Source organism: Orbicella faveolata, unplaced genomic scaffold (assembly GCF_042242905.1).
Source record: "Orbicella faveolata isolate gen_17 unplaced genomic scaffold, um_ofav_v1 contig_13, whole genome shotgun sequence".
Lineage (NCBI taxonomy): Eukaryota > Metazoa > Cnidaria > Anthozoa > Scleractinia > Merulinidae > Orbicella > Orbicella faveolata.
In genome coordinates this window covers 2,569,876-2,592,405 of record NW_028301540.1, presented here as the reverse complement: position 1 = coordinate 2,592,405, position 22,530 = coordinate 2,569,876, and the positions used below count along the sequence as shown (strand labels likewise).

Here is a 22,530-nt window from a genome sequence, read left to right as displayed (position 1 = left end):
AATGGCTTTAAAACATTAACACTGAGTGATGTAATAGTAGCTACTATTAGTATGTTCTGACAATCTTACATTTTGTTTTTCAGTAAAAAAAAATTGGTTTTTGAAATAGTTTGCATTTTAAATATTTTGGCTTGAATTTTGATCATACTGTATGGTTCATCGAGATCACTGTAATTCCTTGAGCATTATTGTTAGTGTCTTTGTGAGGTAGCCATTACATTGTTTGGTCAGTTTAGAGAGTGACTTGCATTGCAAATGTTTTAGAGTATGAAAATACTTGACGTGAAATTCAAGTTTAGCAATGCTTTCATCATAATTTTTATAGGGAGTTCTTCAAGAAGTGAAAATCAATTCAATCAAAATAAACTTCAATCTGTATTTCTGAACGGTGATCTCAGTGAAGTCAGTGGCTTTGAATGTTTCTTCTGACAGGTGCAAGCCACAGCTTGTTTTAGTGGGCATTTTGTGTACCTGACTTCAAACTGAAGCGATATGTATTTTTTTTTTCATTTATTTCAGTTGTCCCTGCTATCATTGATAGGTTAGGAGACAGCAAACAACAGGTAAATGAACAGTGCTATTTTTTTGTACTTGTACTTGTTTATGATTGTATGTTATTACATCTATAACATCTTTTCATTTCATGGGACCTTTTCAATGTTAATTCTTTGATTTAGTGTGACCCAGGTACTTAATTCAGAGTTCATTTTAAGCACCACATGAACAATGATGGGTACTGTCTTATTCATTAAACTCAAGTACTAGAGGGGGTACTTAGGATGAAAAATGTGAGGCATGGTATATTGTCACTTGAAAATGATGTCATGGCATCATCAAACATTGTGTTAAACTTTTTCTGGCTGATTTTTATCGAAAAATGACAGTATAGTTCTGTATTAGTCATATATTTTGAGGTAAGTGGGTAATCAGGCTAATGTTTAACTTCTGTTTCTGTAATGGGACATCACTAGGGCTAGTATTGCATACTCTTCTGGCTGGGATTTTAGTCCAGCGCTGGTTACCTTACATGCTTAAGAGTTTGTTGCTAGGTAACAAGTACTTCTTATGATGAAGTGGATGTGCATTCAATTTTAATATATTGTGAGGTTCCAGAAAATATCTGTAACCACCCCATGGAATGTCAGTGGAAAATGGACTGTGGGGGTCTCATAAGGCAGAAATTTTAAAGGAAAGTATAAATGTAAGCTAAACTTGTATTTTTCAGATTGGTGGGGTCACACTAGAAAACCTTGTGAACCTTCTGTGGGGAGGTATACGTTTTCTGTAACCACAAAGTAATGTTACTTAAGTGGTGCTAATTAGAGATGCATATGATATTTTTCTTTTCATATCAAGTTATCTAATATTGTGTTCATTTCTTACTTGTTAAGGTGCGAGACTCTTCTCAAGAATTACTGCAGAAGTTTATGTACCCTGTTTCCACACCTCAGGTAACTTTATAAGCTTTACAAGAATAATTTAAAATTGTATTTATCCTTGCATGTAAATGTCAGTCAGGATTATGAAAAGCAGAAAGAATGTTTGATGATTTTGTTATTCTTCACAGCACGTTCTTGAACAGTTAATCCCCGCATTTGGACACAAGGCCTGGCGAGTGCGAGAGGAAGTGCTACACTGTCTTGTTACTGCTCTAAATTCGTAAGTTGATAAAATGTGTTTACTTGTAATGTACACTGTGACTAAACTTCATTGATCATGGCTGTCTTGATGCAGTTCTCACACTGTAGTTTATTGTTGCCTCAAGGTTATAAAATGAAAAAGTTTTTTAATAACCCTAGGCTTTATTTTTACCATAGTGACAGTAATACCTTTTTTTCCTCACAATGTGAACTAAAAATATTAAATATATATGCTGCCAGACAAAAATTAATGAAGACAAATTAAGAAAATCTTCAAAAGGAGTATTTCTGCCATGTTCTGCCAGATTCTAAGGAGCTACGTGTATGATAAAAGAAATTGTGACCTAGTAATTGTATGGGCATTTCATTAATATTTTGGTCTTGGGACTGAATATCTTGCTTGCTTCTTGTATTCAGATTTGGTCCATCATCTCTGACAATCTCAAAATTTGTGCCACACATCTGTAAGCTTCTTGGTGACCCAAACAGTCAGGTAAGAATGTGGAAAAGAATGGTTGTTCTTCAAGTTTACAGTGCAATGTGATTGAGATAAACATCCATGCACTTACATGTACATTATGTACAGTTAAGTTTCTTTGTGTTTGGTAACTGTTGTCTCTGTGTTTGTTGTACATGTAAATGTTTTTTTCCCTGTTAACAAAATATGTTTCTAAAAGAAGTAAATTGCTGTTACTAATCACAGGTTCGTGACAGTGCAATCAATAGTCTAGTGGAAATTTACCGGCATGTTGGTGAGAAAGTGAGAGTCGATCTAAGCAAGAAGGGAATACCGTCGTCTAGGTTGGTATTAGCTAAATTTCTATGGAAGTTTTCTTATGAGAGGATGTATATTAATCTTATGTAAGACTTCCACCTGGACAAATTTGAAGATGAGTGAATGAATGAATGAAACTTCATTGTACACTTTCAAAAGTGAGGTTTTCAGTGAACAAGACAATATAAATACATTCAATAAAAATACAATAAAAAATACAATAAATTTAATACAATGGATTAGAAAGTGTAACACTATTCTAACACTATTATGAGTTGTCTTCACATTTAGAAAAAGGGCTAGATCTACAATGACTCAAGAAATTGTTGAATGTGTAGTTAATTTTTTGTCTTCCCAGATGTAGAGTCATTGTTAGTATTTCATGATTTCAGTGATTGTGACATTATTTCAGTGCAGTCAATGAATAATAATACGTATGTTTATTCAAACGTCTTGGAGTACATAGGTACAAATTTACTAAATTTAATCAAGACATACCGTTCAGTGATTGACATCTTTTTATTAACTTGAAAAGATGTCTGATTTATGAACTGTTATTCACAAGAAAGAAGAGGCCATGCTTAAACACGCAATCAGACTCCGTGCACACCAAACTATTTATTTAAACTGTAATTAATTTGTCACCATTTACATGTACACTTTTACACCTTCATGTTTTATCATCTTGCACGGTATAATTATATTAAGTTATCAATTTTATTCTCTCTGCACTTGAAAATGATGACATGTAGTCATCAAAATGTTGTGTAAAATCATCAGTTATAAATCCACATTTTTTAGTATTGTTTCCAGAAATATGACTCAATGCTGAGATATGTTTAATAAAACACCTTAGTTTGTAGCCTGTACAAGGTTCCTGCTCAGTACCACTGGGGGGGTTACATGTACGACTAAAAGTCAAAGTCAAGTAGCCGGTATAAAGGGATGGTACATGTACTTTATAGAGAACTTGCACAATCATAATCATAATCATGTCATAAGACCTGTCTGTGGAACAGTTTGCTATTCATGGAGTGGAGTGTGATATCTGTATTGTTAAGGAGTAATAACTCTTACTATTTGTGCTCAATGCATTCCTCTCCTTCATCCTACAGATTATCAATTATTTACGCAAAATTTGATGAAGCAGCCAGGTCAGGAAACATGGCCATCAACGAACCAAATGGTATGAGATAAATAATATACATTAGAGAAATTTTCTGATAACTCTTGCATAAGCTGCAGTGATGTGGTGCTACTTGTGCTGCTCTGGTCTGTTGAGGTCAGCATTAAAATTCTCATAATTGCCAAGTTTCATAATATTTTCTCTAATTTATCTTGGGAGAATTTGCCTTTTAGTCAGGATGTTTTATTAATTTTACATTTTATTCCAAGGACGTGCTTAAAGTTGAATTGCCATTTCACGTCAATAGAAGTTAAAAATATTAACAGCATGTAATATTTATAATGAGGACATGTGTGAGGTTTGGTTCCCCTCTGGAATAAACAGAGAACCAGGATCAACGATACCCCTTGTTGTGAGCACTGGGTTGCCTCCTTTCCACTATTTAAGGATTGTAAATTTAGCACACAGAGTACATTTTAAGATAAAGAAGTGTTGAAAAGTGTTACTGTACCAGCTGCTTGACTTAGGGTATGTGCCATACATATATGTAACCCTAAGTTTAATATTGGATTCGCTTGTGTAGTTTTAAAGTACAGTGCCAGAGTATAGACGACGTTCCTAGTCAGTAGATGGAGGGCCTTTTGATATACTTGTAGTAAACAAAAGAACACAATTGTTTACCTTGATGGGTAGCGAGGGAAGAGCAAGGGAAGAGTCAACTGAAAGCAACTTACGACAGTCAAATTGGATTGGGGGGCTTGTCAGCTTTGAATATGGATAATGCATCTTCTTACTGCTTGCAACATGTACAACCAATATTTTTAATTGCAGTGTTTTAGATGCAATATTTTTATTGTACAATGTTAAGTGCTGGTCCTGAATTTCATTAAAAAAAGACATTAATTGTTTGAAGTAGCTAATTAATTAATCATTTAGTTTGCAAGTGATACTAAAAAGCCCAGTAATAATAATTAAGTTTACCAGTATCTAGAGGCACAAAATAAGCCTCCGCCATGTTCTTCATGAGATTTTATTTCTTAATCCCAGGTGCATAATTTATTTCTTGTGAAGATATCTTGAAAACAAAGTCTTCCATGCATGCATTTTATGGGACTGATTAGCAAAGTAAAGTTGTAAGTTGTAACATTCAATAAAAATTCTCTCAACTAGGATCATAATAAATTGATTGAAACCAGGAAGGAGAATTTGCTTCTTGACACTGGGAAAGTTTTCGCATACTTAGATCTTAGATTGATTATAAATGATAATTTTAGGGGTTTTTTACAGCTAGAAATTACTGACATTTATTTTATTTACTTTTGCATTCAATCAGTGCAACTCCATAGCATGATTCATAAAAAATGTAGAATTGTTTTTAGAACAATTTGCTAAATACTGGATAATTTCTAACAAAGCAGCTTGCATACATGTAATTTAAAAAATGTTGACATTTGGAATAAATTGCTCTTATTCACATTTACATTCCAGTGATGCTCAGCACAGATTATAATTATGTATTGTTTTCATTTCTTTTTCTTCTGTTTACAGTTCCTGATCCAATCTTCCCATACTCCTATTTTTAGGTCAATGTTTGAGTCATCCACAGGTCATATTAAGTAGAATTTCCCTGTGCTGAAGCTTAAGAGTTTACTTGCCATAATAGAGATCTTTTTGTTTGCATTGTGTCTGCTCTCTATTGTAGCTGTTCAGTGTTGTGTAAACCGCATAATGTAAATTCAACATTCTTCAGTGTGGTCATGCAATCAAGAACACTGTATAGCGCAAGAACTGAGTGGTATAATATCTGATGTTGAAGTGTTCAAAACACATTTTTGTGGGGAGGTCTTGTTTGTGCATGTCTAAATTATTTAATTCTCAAAAATTGAATATTGTGTCTCAGCTGTGAGGCATGTGTGTATACCATGGCAGTGTATGTTAATTTACACAGCACATACCTCTAAGCTTCATTCGTTTCTAACCTTAAGTGATCATTTTAAGTTGATATTAAATCATTGTTTTGGGGTTTCTTTCAAGAAATAAAACACCAGTTCCTTAAATAAGGTGAAGATTTTTTTCTCATTTTGATTAATAAATTATTGGCACCAACTGTGTTCTCATAAAATATTAACTTATGGTGGCTTGCTATTGGCTGCAGGAAGTTTTAAATTCATTTTCAGTTAGATGCAAAGCAGGATGAAATTTCACTTATTGGTCATAACCTAGTTTATGCCAAGAATATTGTTGCACCTGGGCCCAATTGAATGTTTTGATGAAATTGGCCACTCAAGAATGCTTTTATGGAATAACTTTCCAGCATAGAACGACATTTACAATTGGCTGGTGAGAAGGGAGGCTTGGGAAGATCATTTATATGCTGTTCAAGCACACTTCATGAAACCAAACATGGCTTCTCTAGTGTTTGTTCACCAAGCATGGCTGTAATGTAGGAATCAGGGCATTGGAAATAGTTTATTTTTGGATCAAGGTTCAGAAAGGTTGCCTTAATCTTTCAAGTGCAAAATGGGGCATCAATTGACTTGTCTGTGTTCAAGGCAAAGAACCATGAAACCTTGGTTGTTGTAGTTTCATGTCTGCTTGTGACTAAACTGATATGGTGGATGACCTTTTGGGTGCTGATGGCATTTCTAAAGAATATTTGGTGATTTTGAAGCAGATTGAGGATTATTGCAGTCGTGGGCCAGAGATAGACTTGGATTTTCAACAAAGCCCAAATGGTAATGTTTAAGATTCTGAATTTAAATTAATTTTAGTTCAGCTAATGTCTGACACAGAATTTCACATTGGTGATTAGCTTATGGAGTACATCAGATGGCAGTTTACAGACAGGCCGAGTTAATTTAGATTTCTAGTCTGCTTGTTTGGTGATTCTCTTTACCAAAAGAATTACATGTTGACAGGTAGAAATTGTCACAATATAATAACTATAATTTCTGTTTCTGAGTGAATCAATGTTTATGTTCATTCATGCATTTTCATGAATGATAATTTCAGTTTTACATTGTGAATATGTTTCAGCCATTTATGAAATGTGTGTCTACTTTGATTTTCTTCTCTGTAGATTAGAATTTAGATTTATTATTTTCCTTCTGTGTGTTTACTTTCTTGGTTTTGTGGCTGAGCCTAAAATATTGTTATTAACTTGCAACTAGTAAGATATTTATTCTTTGAAGTATAGTGTAGACCGTGGTGGGCAAAATGCAAATCTAGCATTGTTGGCTGGAGAAATATTGTGTATTTTGAAGTTTAAAATTCTGAATAGATTGTCTTGAACGTAAGATGTAGTTGTCAGTAGGTTATTTAGTTGTTGCTTTATGTTCATCAAACATAAGAATCATGATGTGGATAATTTTCTTGTGAATAGAAATTGAGATCAACTACCTCAAGGATATGTTTCCGTTTTTGTCTTTCCTGCTGTGAAATATTTTGTCTCATGATTTTTTGACACATAATTTTGAGCATGTATTCTTGGCATGTTTACAACAGGTTAATATGAACTAGATTTGCTATTGAATGGTATTAACATTCACCTGGTTCCTACTGTGATTCATTGTGTAGTTATTTATTATATGTAATTAATCTACTTTCATTTCATCCATACTGTGAAATAATTCATTTTCAATTCTGAATCAGTTCCTTTGACTTTCAGTTGATTTATGTTTGGATATTACAAAATTGGTGATTGGTGAATTTGTTTCGTAATTATTAACTCCAAATGTAGCAAGACTTTTTAATATTCACTTTAGATATCAGTATTGAGTAAGTCTTACTAGTAATACACTAATTCAGTTTGTGAGATCATTTTTCTTTTGTCTTGTTATACAATAGATGTAAATTTTGTGTAGAAAGACTTGACTATGAAATAAATGGCAGAGAGATTAGCACATGGATCTTTAATGGATGTTTTTGTTTCTTTTCTGGACTGGAGTTCTGGGTGAAGGTTTTTGTTTAACTTTCTTTGACGTTTGTCTCCAGTCATCAGCCATGTGTGCTTAATATTAACAGTGCTGTGTGCGGAGGTATGCCAAAAGGTCATCCTTTGGTTTGTGTTGATAAGATCTGTTGCTTTGCTTATGATTCCTTGGGGTCATGCTATTTTTAAAACTTCATCAAAGGTGGTATTTTCTTTCAAGTTCATTAGGCTCAAGATCTGTTGTGTTGTTAATGTATTGCTTCAATTTCTCAAGCATCACTTTCAAACTCTTAAAAGCAGGCTTGTTAGAAGATTGCTACAAAGGAGTTATTGAGTTAGACAGTATGTGTATGTAACTCGACACTAATAGTCTTAGTGTTGAGTTTATTAGGTTCAGACACGGCCATGGAGCCCATTTTCTTTTCACAGTTAAAATCAATGCCATTGTCTACAAGTGCTTTGATGAAGGATTGCTGATAAATGATGTGTTTTAATTTTATTTTATATGTGTTTGTTCAAATATGTAATGGATACATGAAATTGAATCTGTAATTTGTCCTTGTGATTATCAGTCACTGTATCATGGAGTAGGCATAGGTCACATGAATTGAGGAATTCTTTAACAATGGGAAATTGTCTCCAGGGATGTTTGGAAAAAAAATCTCCCTGCTAGTACTATGTTAAATGTATGGAAACTGCTGAAGGAGAACTTGTATCTTGAGTTCAGGACAGAAAGAATTAAATGTTGAGTTGAGAAAAAGTTAAAATTAACTTAAAAAAGGTTAAGTCTGCATGAACCAAGTGGCCCATCAGGCCAGAGCTTATCCCAGTTTCTGTGGCATGAAGCGACTAGGAGTATTTCTACTCCCTCTTGGATTTCTGCCATGCTACCATGCTGCTCTGTTGGTGTACATATTGTCAGTAAAATGATTAGTCACTTGAAGGTTAGCCTCCTGATCATCTTGGTAGCTTCTTGATTAAAAAACAAATTCTCCCAAGGAATTATGTAAAATGTATAAGGAACAGTTGGGAGAATCTTGATACCAATCAATTAAGAGCGATAAAATTAACTGTAGTTTAAAACTGGTTATGGCTTCCTTGAAATGTGCAAATAGGGATTTGTTCACATTTTGGAAATTATTAAAAGTGTTAAATTTAACACGGTTGAAAGGTAAATTTCATACTCATTACTGTACGATTTTTGTTCTCTCTAAAGTGTTTTAGTGGGCTTAGTTTTGTAGCTTCATCTGCCCACGATGCTAATAACTCTTGTTTTTGGTTTCTTTCAGGATCTTCAAGATTGAATGGTGAAGTGGAGACAGATGGTGCAAAGGTGAGAGATGAAAACATGTTCTTCCAGAAAATATCCTACCGATTCCAAGGAAGAATTTTTGCTTTAGACTCTCTCCCCTGCACCCCCCTGCCTGCCTAACCTGGATGAAAATTCCATTTTAGTGTCATAGTTTTATTTAAAAACAGTGGTTTTAGAAGTCCCCCCACACTCGGAATGTTTAATGACCTTCCTTGGGGTGTATATGGACATTCCATTCCTTACACCCCTGGCTACATGTCAAATTCGTTATCAGGCAGGGGGAGGTAATGCAGGGCCTGGGATGAGTCACTGACCAAAATTTTGAGTGGGTGTATCAAACACATCCACATGTACATGTACAAGCAAAGCTCCTACCTTATTCACCCCAAAATAGTTGTAGAAGGTTGTATTTAAACATCTTAGTATACATGTAACATGGTTTGAAATGGGTACGGTTCTTATCTGGTGGGCATTCCAAAAAATGTAAGACATGTATGATTGTTGATTGGAAAATCCTTCCATGGAGGAGTTATGATATTTTCTGAAACTGCACATTTAAAAAAAAATAACTGAAATTAAAGGAAGTCAGCTTAATGTGAAAATTTATCAATCCCCACAATAAAGAAAACAAAGACATAATGCCATCATGTGATCACTCCTTAATTGTGTTTTTCATCCACAGCAGGTGTGAATCATGTTATTCATATTCAATTTCTAACAAAAGTGGTGATGTAATTGTTTTACATTATTTGGAAGAATTAAACTTTCTTATGGCAGCTTCTTTCTGATATAATTAATACCTGTTGTATTAAACAAATGTGGAAAAAAAAAATCTTTTTTACATTTTTGTACTCTGCACTGCATAACCAGTGCTCATGTGCAAACAGTAAGCTGTCAGGTGACAAGAAACTTCCAGACGAAATTGCTCGTGATGGCCATGGAGCCAAAACGTCTGTGGCTGTGAAAACATTAGTCAGACTATTAACATGTCTTGAATATTAAATATAAAATTCAAAGAAGTTAACAAGGAAAAACATACATCAGGATATTGTTATGAACACGAGGAAAACGGCGCAAGACAAGTAAATGCAGTTTCACTCTACGTGAAACCTATTGTTATCCATTTGGAGCCATGCTTTGGGCAGATCTGAATGTTACGTTATGCGTGAATTATTTTGTAAATGACAAGGTGGTGTCTGCGTAATGCACAACAAATGGAAAGACATTTAGAACAGGTATCCTCATCTACATGTATGATAGCAGGGAAATAATGTTTTTGAAGCCCTCTGAATAATGATAATATAATATAACTTCGTAGCTGTATTTTTTGTGAATTATTTTGCACAGCTAGTCAGTTGTAGTAATTCCGGCAAAAAGTGATTGATTTCAGCTTTTGTCACGTAGTATTTCTTGGCTTGTTTAGTTTCACAAAGTGGATGATTGTATTAAACTGTTGTTTCACCGAAGAAAGACTGTTCTAACTTAATCTTCAAGATAACACAATATTTTCGACCTTGTTGGTCCCACAGAATGATTAACAGAGGTATAAAGTGGTTGATTTTAGCGTTTGTTTTCACCAAATAAAAATGCAATCAAATTCAGAGCTTTTAAAAATACAACAACAATATATTTTTAAGCATGTGTTTTCTGCACAGAATTATTTAATACATGTATACAGGTGCAAAGTGGCTGATTTCGCTAAATGTTCTGTCTCAGAAGAATCAACTTTTCTGCTAGCAAACAGTATTTTCAGCCTTGTTTCATTGGCGCATGTTTAGCCTTGATATTCTTTTCCGGAATATTCTACAATGAAATTCAAAGCAATTGTCCTTCATTTCTTCTATTTACAGTCCTGAGAATTTAATCGCATCTATACTTAGTCTTTCTTAGTCTGAATGTAGCTTCTTGCACGGATTAGATGGGGGAGGGGTGGGTGAATTCAAGTCCGCTTTGTGTAAAGCTGGTCTGTAGTATTTTTTTTAATTCTGTCTGTTAACAAAATACCGATATTTTGAGAGGAAATTTATTTTTGATCACTTTGGTTGTTGTAGCTTTCCACGGCAGCGCCTTCCAGAGCTGGATCAGCCAAAAAGTCTGCACCTCAGAGGAAAATCAGTGGAGCAAAAACGTCTGGCTCGTCCTCGAACTCGGGTACAACATGTCTTAACTTAAATTAGTATCTGGTCGCTTCGCTCCATGGTTAGATCGCTCCAAGTCAGTTCGCTCCAACCAGAAGTTAGATCGCTCCACACGAGAAGTGATATCGCTCCATGCAGAAGTGACTTCTTTCCATGTTATTTTAGTGTTAACTTAAGTGCCAAGTGCTTACTAGATTGTAGCAAGATCATCGTCTCTTGGTGGTAGCTAACTTGCCTAACTGATGTTATTGTCCATCGGTTTATGAAGATGATTTTCATTAAGAATGAAGGCTTTTTTGTTGATTCAAAACGTACAAGAATTTATGTCGATCATCAGGAAGGCCAAAGCGTAATCGAATGAAATGAAATTATTGACCACACATTATAAAAAGTCGAAGTCAGTTCTCGTGTGGAGCGATCTAACTTTTGGTTTGTGCGAACTGACTAGGAGCGATCTCACTATGGAACGAAATGACCGTAATTCCTTAAATTAACTCTCCCTGTAATTTTCTCCCTTCAATTTTCTATAAAACTGATGCCATGGAAGAGAACCAAACGCCAATCAAGTAACATCGCAAACAAGCGAGGCGAAAGTTGTAGATATTTTTGTGGAGTAAAAGTTGGAAATCAGGATTTTGGCTGGTAGTTCTAATTTGACGCAATGCTCATAGGCCGTCCATGCTCTGATGTTAGCATACACATTCTCCATACTGATTTCGACACATTTCTCATAGCACAAGTGAAGAGAATTTAATTATGTAACAGAACAACTTCCTGGCCAGATTGTCGTCAGTTTCTCTATTGTCTGCATACGAGCCAAGTGGCCCATCAGGCCAGAGTTATCCCGGTTTCTGTAGTATGAAGCGACTAGAGTATTTCTTAACCACCTCTCCCTAGATGGGATGCTAGTCCATCGCAGGGTTACCCCCAGCATTAAGTTCGCCTGTACCCATTTATACACCTGGGTGGAGAGAGGCACTGTGAGAGTAAAGTGTCTTACCCAAGAACACGACACAGTGTCCACGGCCAAGGCTCGAACCCAGATCGCTCGATCCGGAGTCGAGCGCACTTACCATGAGACTACCGCGTCTCCACGAGCTGAATGCAATTATATTTAATTTCGGCCTAAAGAGGGTAACAATTGCTTTTTTGTTGTTGTTCTTTCGTAGCGTCAGCAGGTGCAGTTGATGAAGCAGACTTTGAAAATGCATTTTATGACGCTCCTGATGTTAAGGTATGTAAAATATAGGAGAACTCGGGAAGATATTGATATGTTTTTGTTTTCTTCTTCTCCACACAATAACAGGATTTGAGTAGTGTGAATTGTTATTGTATCGCGGTGTATACTTTTCAGGTTTTTAGTGGAAAAGATTTGACTGAAGAAATGACGAAAATACAATCAGTGTTATCAGACGATAAGAATGACTGGGAACATAGGGTAGCGGCTGTAAGTATTAATTAACTTTAAAGGGTCAGGAGTCCATCACTAGGAGCGTGCAACTCCCATACTAAGCCTATGTCACGGCATTTTTACAGACCGATCTAGTTTTAGGCTTCTTTTCCCGCGAAATATGTCAGTTCCGGTCTACATGAGCGCGCATCGGTAAGGAGAAAAATGGCGGCTTCAGGTGGACACGTCGACTTAATCTTCCGGTGAAATTAATGAATTAAGCCCGTGCTTGTGATTGGTCACTGAGGTTCCTGTGGGGGTCTGAAGTTGCGGTAGATGCAAACTTAAAATAGATCGGTCTGTGAAAACTCTGTGGCAGGAATATGGGAACGCTCCTAGTGATGGGCTCTTGATAGGGTACACATAATTACGGGTGTCCCAGTAGTGTACAGAAGCTTATAAAAAATCCCAGCATGATTGGAGGCAGACCAGTTGGCTAAATGCAAAGAGGGGACGAGTTGAATTCGGGACCACGGAAAACAAATCCATCTGGTGACAGGAAGGAGGATTTGAACCCGGGACCTCCGGATTACAAGTCCAGTGCCCTTAACCACTGTGTCACGCTCGCCTCGATTTTGCACTGATTTTATGGAGAAAGTACATTATATCGCAAAGTTTAGCTTTAATGTGTTGAGATTATGTGTTGCAATTCGTGTCAATCTTTCCCAATGAATCTTGCCCATCTTTGATCGCTTCAGATTTAATCCTACGTTTTTGGCGCTTTTAAATTATCATAGCACGTCATTATTTTACGTTTTCCTCTACCTGAAGGGAATTTTGCACAAATTCAAAAATGCCTTGTAAATCGCTACATAGCTTCTTCACCTTTCTCAGCAGTGATACTCTTGAATTTGTTGTTCGTTTTAACCTTGAAGCTGAGTGACTAATAGAATTATTAACTTACTATCGCATATATATTGGTTTTCCCCATAGCTCAAGAAAATTCGCAGTTTAGTCATAGGGGGCGCTTTGGAGTATGATAACTTTGTCTCATTACTAAGACTTCAAGAGGGTGCTTTCAAGTTATCGGTAAGTGAAAACTCTTTATTGGTTGAGGTTGAGATAACAAATATAAACTGGTTTATAGTAGAAGTGGTTATTTTCTTGTACTAACATTGTAAATGTAGATTAGATTTAAATTTTAATAAAATATTCATTTGTCGTACGATGTGTTTTATTGTTTTTTTTTAGACAAAGGATCTGCGATCATCCGTCGCCCGAGAGGCTTGTGTAACTATGAGGTGAGACTCACTAAAATAAAAACCGATTTTTCTAGCAATTCGTGAACATTCGTAGAATGTACCTTTTGCTGAGAAAATAATGTTGATGTTGTTATGATCTTCATTATAGCTACTTATCAACCGTTCTGAAAAATCAGTTTGATCACACGGCAGAAGCCGTCTTGCCAACTCTTATCAACTTGATCACAAACAGCGCGAAGGTAAGAAGTTTGCTTTCTCTTCTTTTACTCTGACACAATCTTCAGTCAATATCTTCGGTCCTTTTTCGGATAATTGTTGTAGCCGTCGACTTCCGATCTCAACAAGCTGACGTGACAGCTTTGGAAGTGCTGGTGCTCTATTTTAATCAGGCACTATGAATCGGAAGTCGTCGGGTGCTGAAGCAAGGATTTCCGAAAACATACTCGTCAGAATTTTCCCGCCAAAACCTGCATTGGACTGCGTACTTTAGGTGTTCCTAAGTTCCTGTATTTCCAAAGAGTGAAAGTTCTTAAATCAGCGAAAGTTCTGCTCCAAATAAGTTTCCGTTGGTTCTGCTTCAGAAATAAGGTGGATATTCCTTTTTTCCATCGTTGTTTACAGCAGTGTTCTGATGCATTTTGTCGTTCTTCTCCGGTAGATCATGGCAACTTCTGGACACGCATGTATCAGGTTTATTCTAAAGGTCAGTTTTTTAACGCATCTTGTTTCGTTGTTTGGTTTGTAAATGCGTGTTGTACGCCCATAACGTAGAGTACTAATTACTTTAATTTATTATTTTGTTTTCAAACAGAATACACACAATCATCGACTTATTCCTATTCTAACGAACAATATGACATCAAAGTCGAGCATCATAAGAAGGTAACTGGTTTTGTGTCCGTTTGTAAAAAGTTGAACTTATCAATATCACAGAATTTATGAATGATCGCAGGAAAAAAAAAAAAAAAAAATGATGGCTTCTTTTCGTATGATAATGGCTATGTTGATCACAGGGTCGCTTATGATTGTTTAAAGACGTTTCTACTTAAACATAGCGACATACCAACGACAGTTCATTGTTGAAACTCTGGTAAGGCAGTTAGTGTAACTGTTTGTATCATTTAGTCTAGCTGCAGTTATTTGGTCATAGCTTGGCATAAAATCAAATGCTTATGTTCTTATCTTGCCATTTCTTTTACAGGCGTTGCTGCGAATATCTTGATCTACTTCTCACTCATTGGGACACCTCCACAATAAAACCGTGAGTAAATACATCACTGATTTGCCGCAAAAACTCAAAACAAAATAGAATTTTCTGAGAGATTCCAGGGAATAACTTCGGTCCTCGTAAAATTCTCGTGCGATCGTAGAAGCACTCGAAGACTATCCGAAGCTTATTATTCAGACAAAAGTTTTCGACGACAATATGGTACCAACATAACGCCACGAGGTTGCCACGTCTTGCTTTGCAACTTTTCTTGCGAAAAGCTGCGAACTCAGTCTTTCTTGGAAAGCAAGTTTTCGACTTTACGAAGGAATCCACCAGAAGTTTGAGTAACAAATGGACAAAAACTTTATACCGAGTTTATTTACACCGTATTTTTACTATTAGAAACTTCTGTGCGACAGGATAAAAATATTCTCAAAAGAAAACATTTTTATCAACACCAAATGTCGAAAACAAATTTTGAAGTTCATATGATAAAATTTTACCCGTGTTTGCACAATTTCTCTGAGCTTTGAAATTTATTTTCGCGAGTTCCCATGGGAAATTGTTTTCCTTGTTATTTCACGCAATTATTTATATCTTAAGCTTTAGGAAAATGCAAAAAGGACAGTCTTATTGAGTTTGAACAATTAGACCGTTTAAACTGTTTTCGCTCTTGTCATTGTCATTCTCTCTCTCTCTCATCAGCCGTGTTAGTGAAATAGAAGAAGCGATACGGAAAGGAATTTCTGATGCAGATCCTGAGGCTAGGGCAGCCACACGAAGGTAACGATACACATGGATATTCTCCTTACCTGCCCTGGTAGACTTCTCTTTCTTCTTAGGGAGAATTTGGTTATCATCAAATATCGCGTTATCTGTTGCCTCAACAAAGGCGCAAATTCCAATTGCTGACCTTAAAAGTTCTAGTTTGTTGTGAACGATGTATGCTGTTCTTATGTCGACCAGAACACTTCCATCTTTTTGCTGTTACTAAGGGTGTTGCGCCCTCCAAACTCGGCTTTTTTTGTTGATGGAGTCAATATGAGTGATTCTTTGCCTCACACCTGTAAATGTTTAGACCTTTTGAACACGTTGAAATAACGTGCGTGTTGCGTAAAGGACTTAACTCTACATGACTCTTATAGCTGTTAGCCGTGAATGAGAACCTTTCTGTATTATCGCTTGACACCTGTTCTTTATGTGAGATTTTAAGTGAATGTTTTCGTCAGGTTTTGAAATTATGTGTGAAGTGAGCGATGATGAACACCCCAAATTATGACGATAAACTTGATAATAAATGAATTGACTTTTTTTTTGTTTTAAACCATCAAACAGACGGTCGGGCAAAAGTAATTGTGTCCAGCGTTTTCCTTCCTTGAGTGCTGAAATAAAAAATCTTCTTAGTACAAGAAGTAAGAGTTACGTGCTGATCAGAAGCCAAATTCTTTTAAAATAAGTAACGGAAAATGTAAGAAAGCCATTAAGGAGAATCTGAACGCAGTGTTTAGGGCTGACAAGGTTCAAAAGCAAACAATGCGCGATGGCCGTTTGCGTGTAAGTTCAGTTTCTTTACAGTAATGTTAGCGGGCGGCTTACGGTGAAAACGGCTTAACACCCCCAAGAGATTGTGCAAACTCTACAGCGCTTTTCTTTTGAAAAGAAGAATGTAGCTGTTAAGTTAGATACCTATAACTTCTTAACAATATTGAGCAAAAATTAGCACCTTTCTATGTCTTAACGCATGTTTTCCTATGTTTTCAGGTCTTTCTGGCACTACCACGAACACTTTCGAGACAAGGCAGAGAAGTAAGGCTTTCGTTTATTGTAACTTCCTTTCAGCTGTCTCTTTCTGACCAGAATTATCTTTATAAATATTCATGGCGGGTTAATTAGTTGTTTAAATCGCCTACAGAATAGATTCGTATAAGGGTCAACAACTTGACTTAAATTTGTCCGTTGCTTTTAGCTCTCATAATGCGAGATACTTAGAGCTTTTGCCGTCACTAAATGCCAACAGAACAGTGCTTAAGAATAGTGATATATGCAGTTAAGATATTGCTCGCTATTCCGGTATAACAAGTTCTGTCTTGATGGCGCTTTGCTACATCGAAGATCAACCATCATGGATGTACTACTACAAGTACTGCGCAATTCTCGCATGGAGCCACAATTTGATTTTTCCAGTGAAATTTTCCTGGTCTAATGGAAATAAATCCTATTATTTATTTCTTACAGCTTGTTAAAGTCATTCGATGCCTCCAAGCAGAAGCAATTGGAAAACGACCGTAATCTTTCCAACCTCGGTCCAGCAAAAACTTCGTCGTCCGGTCGATTTGTGTCTGTTAAACCAAGCAAACCGGCACCCGGTAACCGAGTGCGTTCATCAAGTGCTGCAAGTGAAGACGGCACAACGAGGTACGTGGAAGTACGGCGAGCGTGTGTTAAACAAGTGAACATAGATTGTTGAATTAATCCATGAGGTTGTTATAATTTAGTCTTGTTCCCGTCTGATGGTTATTGCTTCGGGCTATGAACTCAAATCGCATGTTTGTCGGTGCGTTTAGTTATTATAATGCAAGAATTTCACTCGTTGGGTTTTGATATTTCGTGCGGATTTTGTATTTTTCGACGTTTTTGGTCGAGTATAATAACTTGGAGTGATCTTAATTAGATTTCATTGTATAGTTGTTCAATTGAATAGTGCGGAATTTACTCCTGCGAAGCGTGCAAAATAGATGGATAACATATCAGTGGGAAAGCGTGTTTTCTATGTTCTGTCCTTTTACAGTCAATTTGCTGAAGTGTGGAACCAATGTTCCTTTTGTGCAAAACGTGTGTGAAATCGAGCCTTTTGTGGCTTTCTGTGTTGATATTTATAAGTAATGTTAATTCCTGTTATGGTTCATTTCGCGTGCCAATTTTAATATACATGCTGTACAATATCTTTTGAAGATCTGAAAAATCGAGTTTTATATCATTGCGAAAACAGAATACTTGAAAACTGATATTGAATCTGCACAGAGCTCCGTGTTAAATTTTCTAACTTCTACAGTACTGGTTTGTTTTCATTTTTGGTTTGGTAATTAGAAAGAGATGAAATTCAATAGATTATTGTTGTTAACTTGGATTTCTTTACAATAGCTAACCGCCTCTGTACTTTGCGTTCACCTTGTTTTGTGGGATAATTGGAGTACTGAATCAACAAGCCGCCTCAAATATACTGTCCATTTAAATCGTTCAATATTAACTATAGTGGAGTGTTTACCACAGGTTATTCTGTTACAATATAATTTCAAATATTGCCTAATCAGTGGAAAACCATGAAAAGTATTTTGAATGTTGCGGTTTTTGCGGTAGATGAAGGTTAAACCGAAGAACATTTTTTTTTCATTCGTTTGTCTGTGGTTGGATGCGTTTTGCCTATCGACCTGGAGCTGTAATACCCGGGTTGAACACGGCCTTACATACGGCGGCTGCGCCCGCAGTACGAGCGGCAGTCAAAACTAAGCTTTCCTACCGAAAAGACACCATAATAGCTTTTTTCTTCGCAGCTAACAAAACTAAAGACAATGCTAAAGTTGCTTTGGTCTCTTCTAATAGTTAACTTGAGAATTCCGTGTTTAATTTGACGAGGAACAGCACATTTTGTTCAAAATAAGACAACTATTATCCTACCTGGCGACACTCGACGAACTACGAGCAAGTTGGCATGCGGGACGTCAGCGACCCATTTTTGGCGCCAAATTAGAAGCTTGGAGACAAAATGTTTCATATTTTTCACTTTTTACAATCTGATATGGTTTTTGGAACTGTAAATCCCTTTTCGTGAGTATTTTAATGCCATCTCTAGTGAGCAAAGTTGCCTGATTTGAATGCCTTTCCTGTTAACTTACATTGACGTCCGGACAGTAAAGTTTTTCCCGCCTGCTGAATCCTGATTGGTCAATTCAAATGTCAGCCGTATGCAAGGGGGCTGTTCTGCAGTCGACTGTCAAGTTGTCATGTGACTGATTATTTTGTGTTGGTGTTTTCGCCTTCTTTTCAGTTCGCGTCACACCGCGCCATCCCGTCAGACAGTAGGAGCTTCGAGCCGGGCGGCGAGAACCAATCACAGAGAAGGTAATGATCCCTGGACAGTGTCGCTGTGTTTTGATTTCGTAGAAAGATGCATAGTGCCTCTACTCATCCTGGTGTTTACTCCTGATTCGAGGCAGATTGTCCTACAAAAGTGTAAAAGGATATACGGAAACACCGAAAGTTAAACTGCCAAAAAACTGCACTTTATCAGAAAATCACGAATAAACATAACTTAATGAAGAACGAACAGCAGGAAAGTAATGGACGATTGAAAGTGTTATCTATTTTTATTTCCTGTAGATTCCCGTCATGCCGTGGCGTCCAAGACTCCAGGATCCCTTCTGTCTCCCATGGCTGCTCTGGGCCGCTCCCTCAGTAACATTGATCAGCGGTCCACTGAACGAGCCAGCGCGCGCTCCAAGACCCGGCCAGCGTTACCCCGCGTGTCGCCTCCAAATCACCACGTGCAACAGCGGCAACCTCGGACCCAGTATCCGTCAAGGGGCACAGTATCTCAACGTAAGTAAAGTCGATACTTTCGTGTGCGGCGCGAGTATGTTATAATTTATAAGCGGCAAAATGGCTGTGCATACTCAGTGTTGGGAATTGCTAAAAGGAATGCGGCATCTTTTTTTCGGATATGAAGCCACCAATATACAGAAAGGATTTTTTAAAAATAAATTTACTATATTTAGTGCGGAAACCACATCGGCCTCAGCTAGTTTTCATGCAGGTCCCCTTTCCTGGTCGAATTGAAATTTGGAGATGTTGGTTTTTTTGGAGGGAGGAAAACCGGAGAACCAGGAGAAAAACCCTCGGAGCAAGGCGAGAACCAACAACAAACTCAACCCACATATGACACCAGGCCGGAATCGAACCCAGGCCACATTGGTGGGAGACGAGCGCTCTCACCTCTGCGCCACCCCTGCTACCCAGAAGGCATTGTAACTTCGACGAAGATGACTAAATAGTTTTCAGGATTGACTTTGAGGAAGGTCACTTAGTACAAATTTGATACGAATGCTCGGCTTATAGCAAAACATTTTCTTATGTAGCAAAGACCACTATTTTGCTAAAAGAAAGATCTATGAAAGAAACATTTCCAGAAGACATGTCTACGACATAGAAGCCGTAGCTGTTTCGTCATGACCATAGCCCTCTGAAATGAAAACAAGTGGCTGAGATTTTAAATTGGCGCCATTTTGACGCGGGTTCTCTTTTGAAAATATCATGGTACCCATTCCCTCTCGTGCGAGAATAGTACGAGGAACTTGAAGCATGCACAGTGTTGTTGCCAAATGCCGGTGTGCCACTAACGAATCGTTTGTTGTTCTCTTTTCAGCTGGTAGTAGATCTCAATCCCCCGAGCGACTGCTGTCCACGTTTCCTCCCCGAGAGAGGTCTGAGGCATACTGTCGAAGAGAAAGCTTAGCAGGGAGGACAAAAATACCCACTCCAAGGTAACCGCCATTGACATCTTCTTCAGAATGTTGTTATTTTCTCTGATATTCCTTCTTACACTCTGTGTGATAAACGATGCTTCATGATTCTTGTCATGTTGTCATTGTTAGTAGTCTGTAAAATTCGTTGAGCTCTATTGTATTTCTTATCATGTCTTTGGAACTTTCGCCTTGCAAGCGCTGTTACTGTATAATTATATATCTTGACGCCTTTTATTTTCGCGAAACGTTCCAAAATGTACCAGTTAATATTTCACGGAACAAACTTTGGTGATATGCGGTGATGATTCTTCATTTGTGTTACATCACACAAGCAGCATCTACCTTTTCTTTGTGAGGATAAATTTTCGCATGTATAATCGTCGCAAATCTTAAACCACCAGTGAAATTGAAGTCGCCTCCCCTCTTCCCCCCCCCCCCCCCCTCCAAAAAAAAAAGGTACTAGTTTAGGGTTTTCAATGGTTTTAATAGTTGGGCATAATTTACAGGCCAATTACACCACTAGATTTTTAGTATGCCACTTGTAATTTTCGTTTCGTGCACAGTTAACGTGTGTTCAGACCGCCGATTTTTTTGTCCAAAGATGGGTAATCATGGACTCTGGATACAAATTTTGTCTTTATTGTGCCTTTATTTAATGCACCGTTGTATTGTAAACAGACCGTCGGGTCGTCAGGATTGAGTTTTTAGGGCCTGGCCACGAGTCAGAGAGGTGACATTGGATAAACGCTTAATATTTGAGGTTGATAGATGACTAAGTATTTAGGTCGGGTTTAGCAACGTTTTAGAATATAGTACAGATGGTTATTAAGGTTAAAGGCAAGTGCTTTACCTGCCTACGATCTCATTTAATGACGACCTCTCTTAAGTTTTGTTTCCTCTTTGTTACTTGGGCGGGCATTGTGAATCAAATTGTTAAGAACTACCGTATAGGTAGAAAACAAGGGGTCTCACTTACAGCACATGGATAAATTCGTTCGAGAGTTTTGAAATTATTTCAAGGAACGTAAAGATGCCGAGAAAATGTCTACGAGTCCCATACTAAGTTTATTTCTGTCATGACGTGGTAGTTTTAGTTTATCTTAATTGTTGTGTTGTGTTGTCAATTCTTTTCCAGTGTTTCTCGGCATAACAGCAACGAGGCTCTGGCTGGCATTGGGTGCCAGTCGCCCCAATCCCCTCCCTCTAGCTCTCCTTCTTTACTCCCTGTTCGTAAACCTCTGTGAGTACTGCCTGTCAATCTTGTCTTCAATTTGATATATCCAACGTTATTCATCGTTCGTCCACATAGTTCGCATCTCCGTCAGATTACTTTCTATCCTTCACACCGTTCTCTGTCTTCAGATTACTTTTCTATCCTCCATACCGCACTCTGTCAATCTTGTTACTAACCGAGTAATTTTCTTTTGACCTTTTATGGTAATAATTTATGTTAATTGATTTTGCTGTCTTTTCCAGTGCTTCTCAACATTACAGCAACGAGGCTCTGACTAGCCCCAGGTGCCAGTCTCCCCTCGCCTCCCCTTCTTTGTCTCGCTCTTTTCTCCCTGTTCCTAAATCTCTGTGAGTAATAACGTTTAATTGTATTAACTTAACACAGTAAAAAGTAATGTAACTGCAATATAACGTAATCGTAAAATAAGTTAACACTAACGTAAAAAAGTAATGGTTTATATAATTTATTCCTAATTAACCATCGGTTTACTTATCTGGACACTTCAGATATCAGACTCGAAACTGAGACTGGGAGCAGTAGTTTCACTAATGTACATAATCTTAACTCAGCCCCTTGAAGTCAAACGCTCTCTATACAAGCCTGTGTAACGCGTTACAAAATTGCTAGTTTCTAAAGAAACTGTTGGTAGTTATTCATTAATTAGAAGTTGATAGAGGTGAATTAGCCGCCTTGGCGAGTTAGTGAAGCTCGCTTACTCGCCACGTTGTCATTTTATCTTCATCATCTTCAAATTAATAAATAGTTATGTGTAATGCGCATCGTCAAATGTCTTTTGACTTTAATTGGTCTTTTTCTGGTCTTTCTTTTTATTCACATGTTTCGCTTTGCTTTGTTTTTCTGTTTCGATTACCTCTTGTTTGGTTTATCCAGTTCTCTTCTTCTCGCCTTTTTTTTAACTTTCTGTTTTCTCTTTCTGTCATTTTCACGTTCGTTTCGTACACTTTGTTCATTAATCTTGTCAAACCGAAACTA

At 37.2% G+C, this 22,530-nt stretch overlaps 1 protein-coding gene across 7 annotated transcripts in view; it reads left to right on the top strand.

The window, feature by feature from the left end:
- Positions 1-22,530, top strand: part of LOC110053888 (CLIP-associating protein 1-A-like) — a 46,925-nt gene that overhangs the window by 5,702 nt on the left and 18,693 nt on the right. For 3 of the 7 annotated variants that reach the window (XM_089284046.1, XM_089284045.1, XM_089284050.1), the window contains exons 3-25: positions 520-563; positions 1,392-1,451; positions 1,568-1,659; positions 2,058-2,133; positions 2,344-2,441; positions 3,531-3,601; positions 8,762-8,805; positions 10,836-10,935; positions 12,092-12,156; positions 12,277-12,369; positions 13,306-13,401; positions 13,564-13,613; positions 13,723-13,813; positions 14,233-14,277; positions 14,386-14,456; positions 14,776-14,835; positions 15,490-15,567; positions 16,546-16,590; positions 17,020-17,199; positions 18,830-18,903; positions 19,162-19,380; positions 20,204-20,321; positions 21,439-21,543. In XM_089284046.1, coding sequence (XP_089140172.1) covers positions 520-563; positions 1,392-1,451; positions 1,568-1,659; positions 2,058-2,133; positions 2,344-2,441; positions 3,531-3,601; positions 8,762-8,805; positions 10,836-10,935; positions 12,092-12,156; positions 12,277-12,369; positions 13,306-13,401; positions 13,564-13,613; positions 13,723-13,813; positions 14,233-14,277; positions 14,386-14,456; positions 14,776-14,835; positions 15,490-15,567; positions 16,546-16,590; positions 17,020-17,199; positions 18,830-18,903; positions 19,162-19,380; positions 20,204-20,321; positions 21,439-21,543 — 1,975 coding nt within the window. Of the gene's footprint in view, positions 1-519; positions 564-1,391; positions 1,452-1,567; positions 1,660-2,057; positions 2,134-2,343; positions 2,442-3,530; positions 3,602-5,723; positions 6,277-8,761; positions 8,806-9,657; positions 10,020-10,835; positions 10,936-12,091; positions 12,157-12,276; positions 12,370-13,305; positions 13,402-13,563; positions 13,614-13,722; positions 13,814-14,232; positions 14,278-14,385; positions 14,457-14,775; positions 14,836-15,489; positions 15,568-16,545; positions 16,591-17,019; positions 17,200-18,829; positions 18,904-19,161; positions 19,381-20,203; positions 20,322-21,438; positions 21,544-21,779; positions 21,885-22,530 lie in introns of those variants that run through there. The other 4 variants (XM_089284051.1, XM_089284047.1, XM_089284048.1 and 1 more) reach the window with 4 other exon arrangements.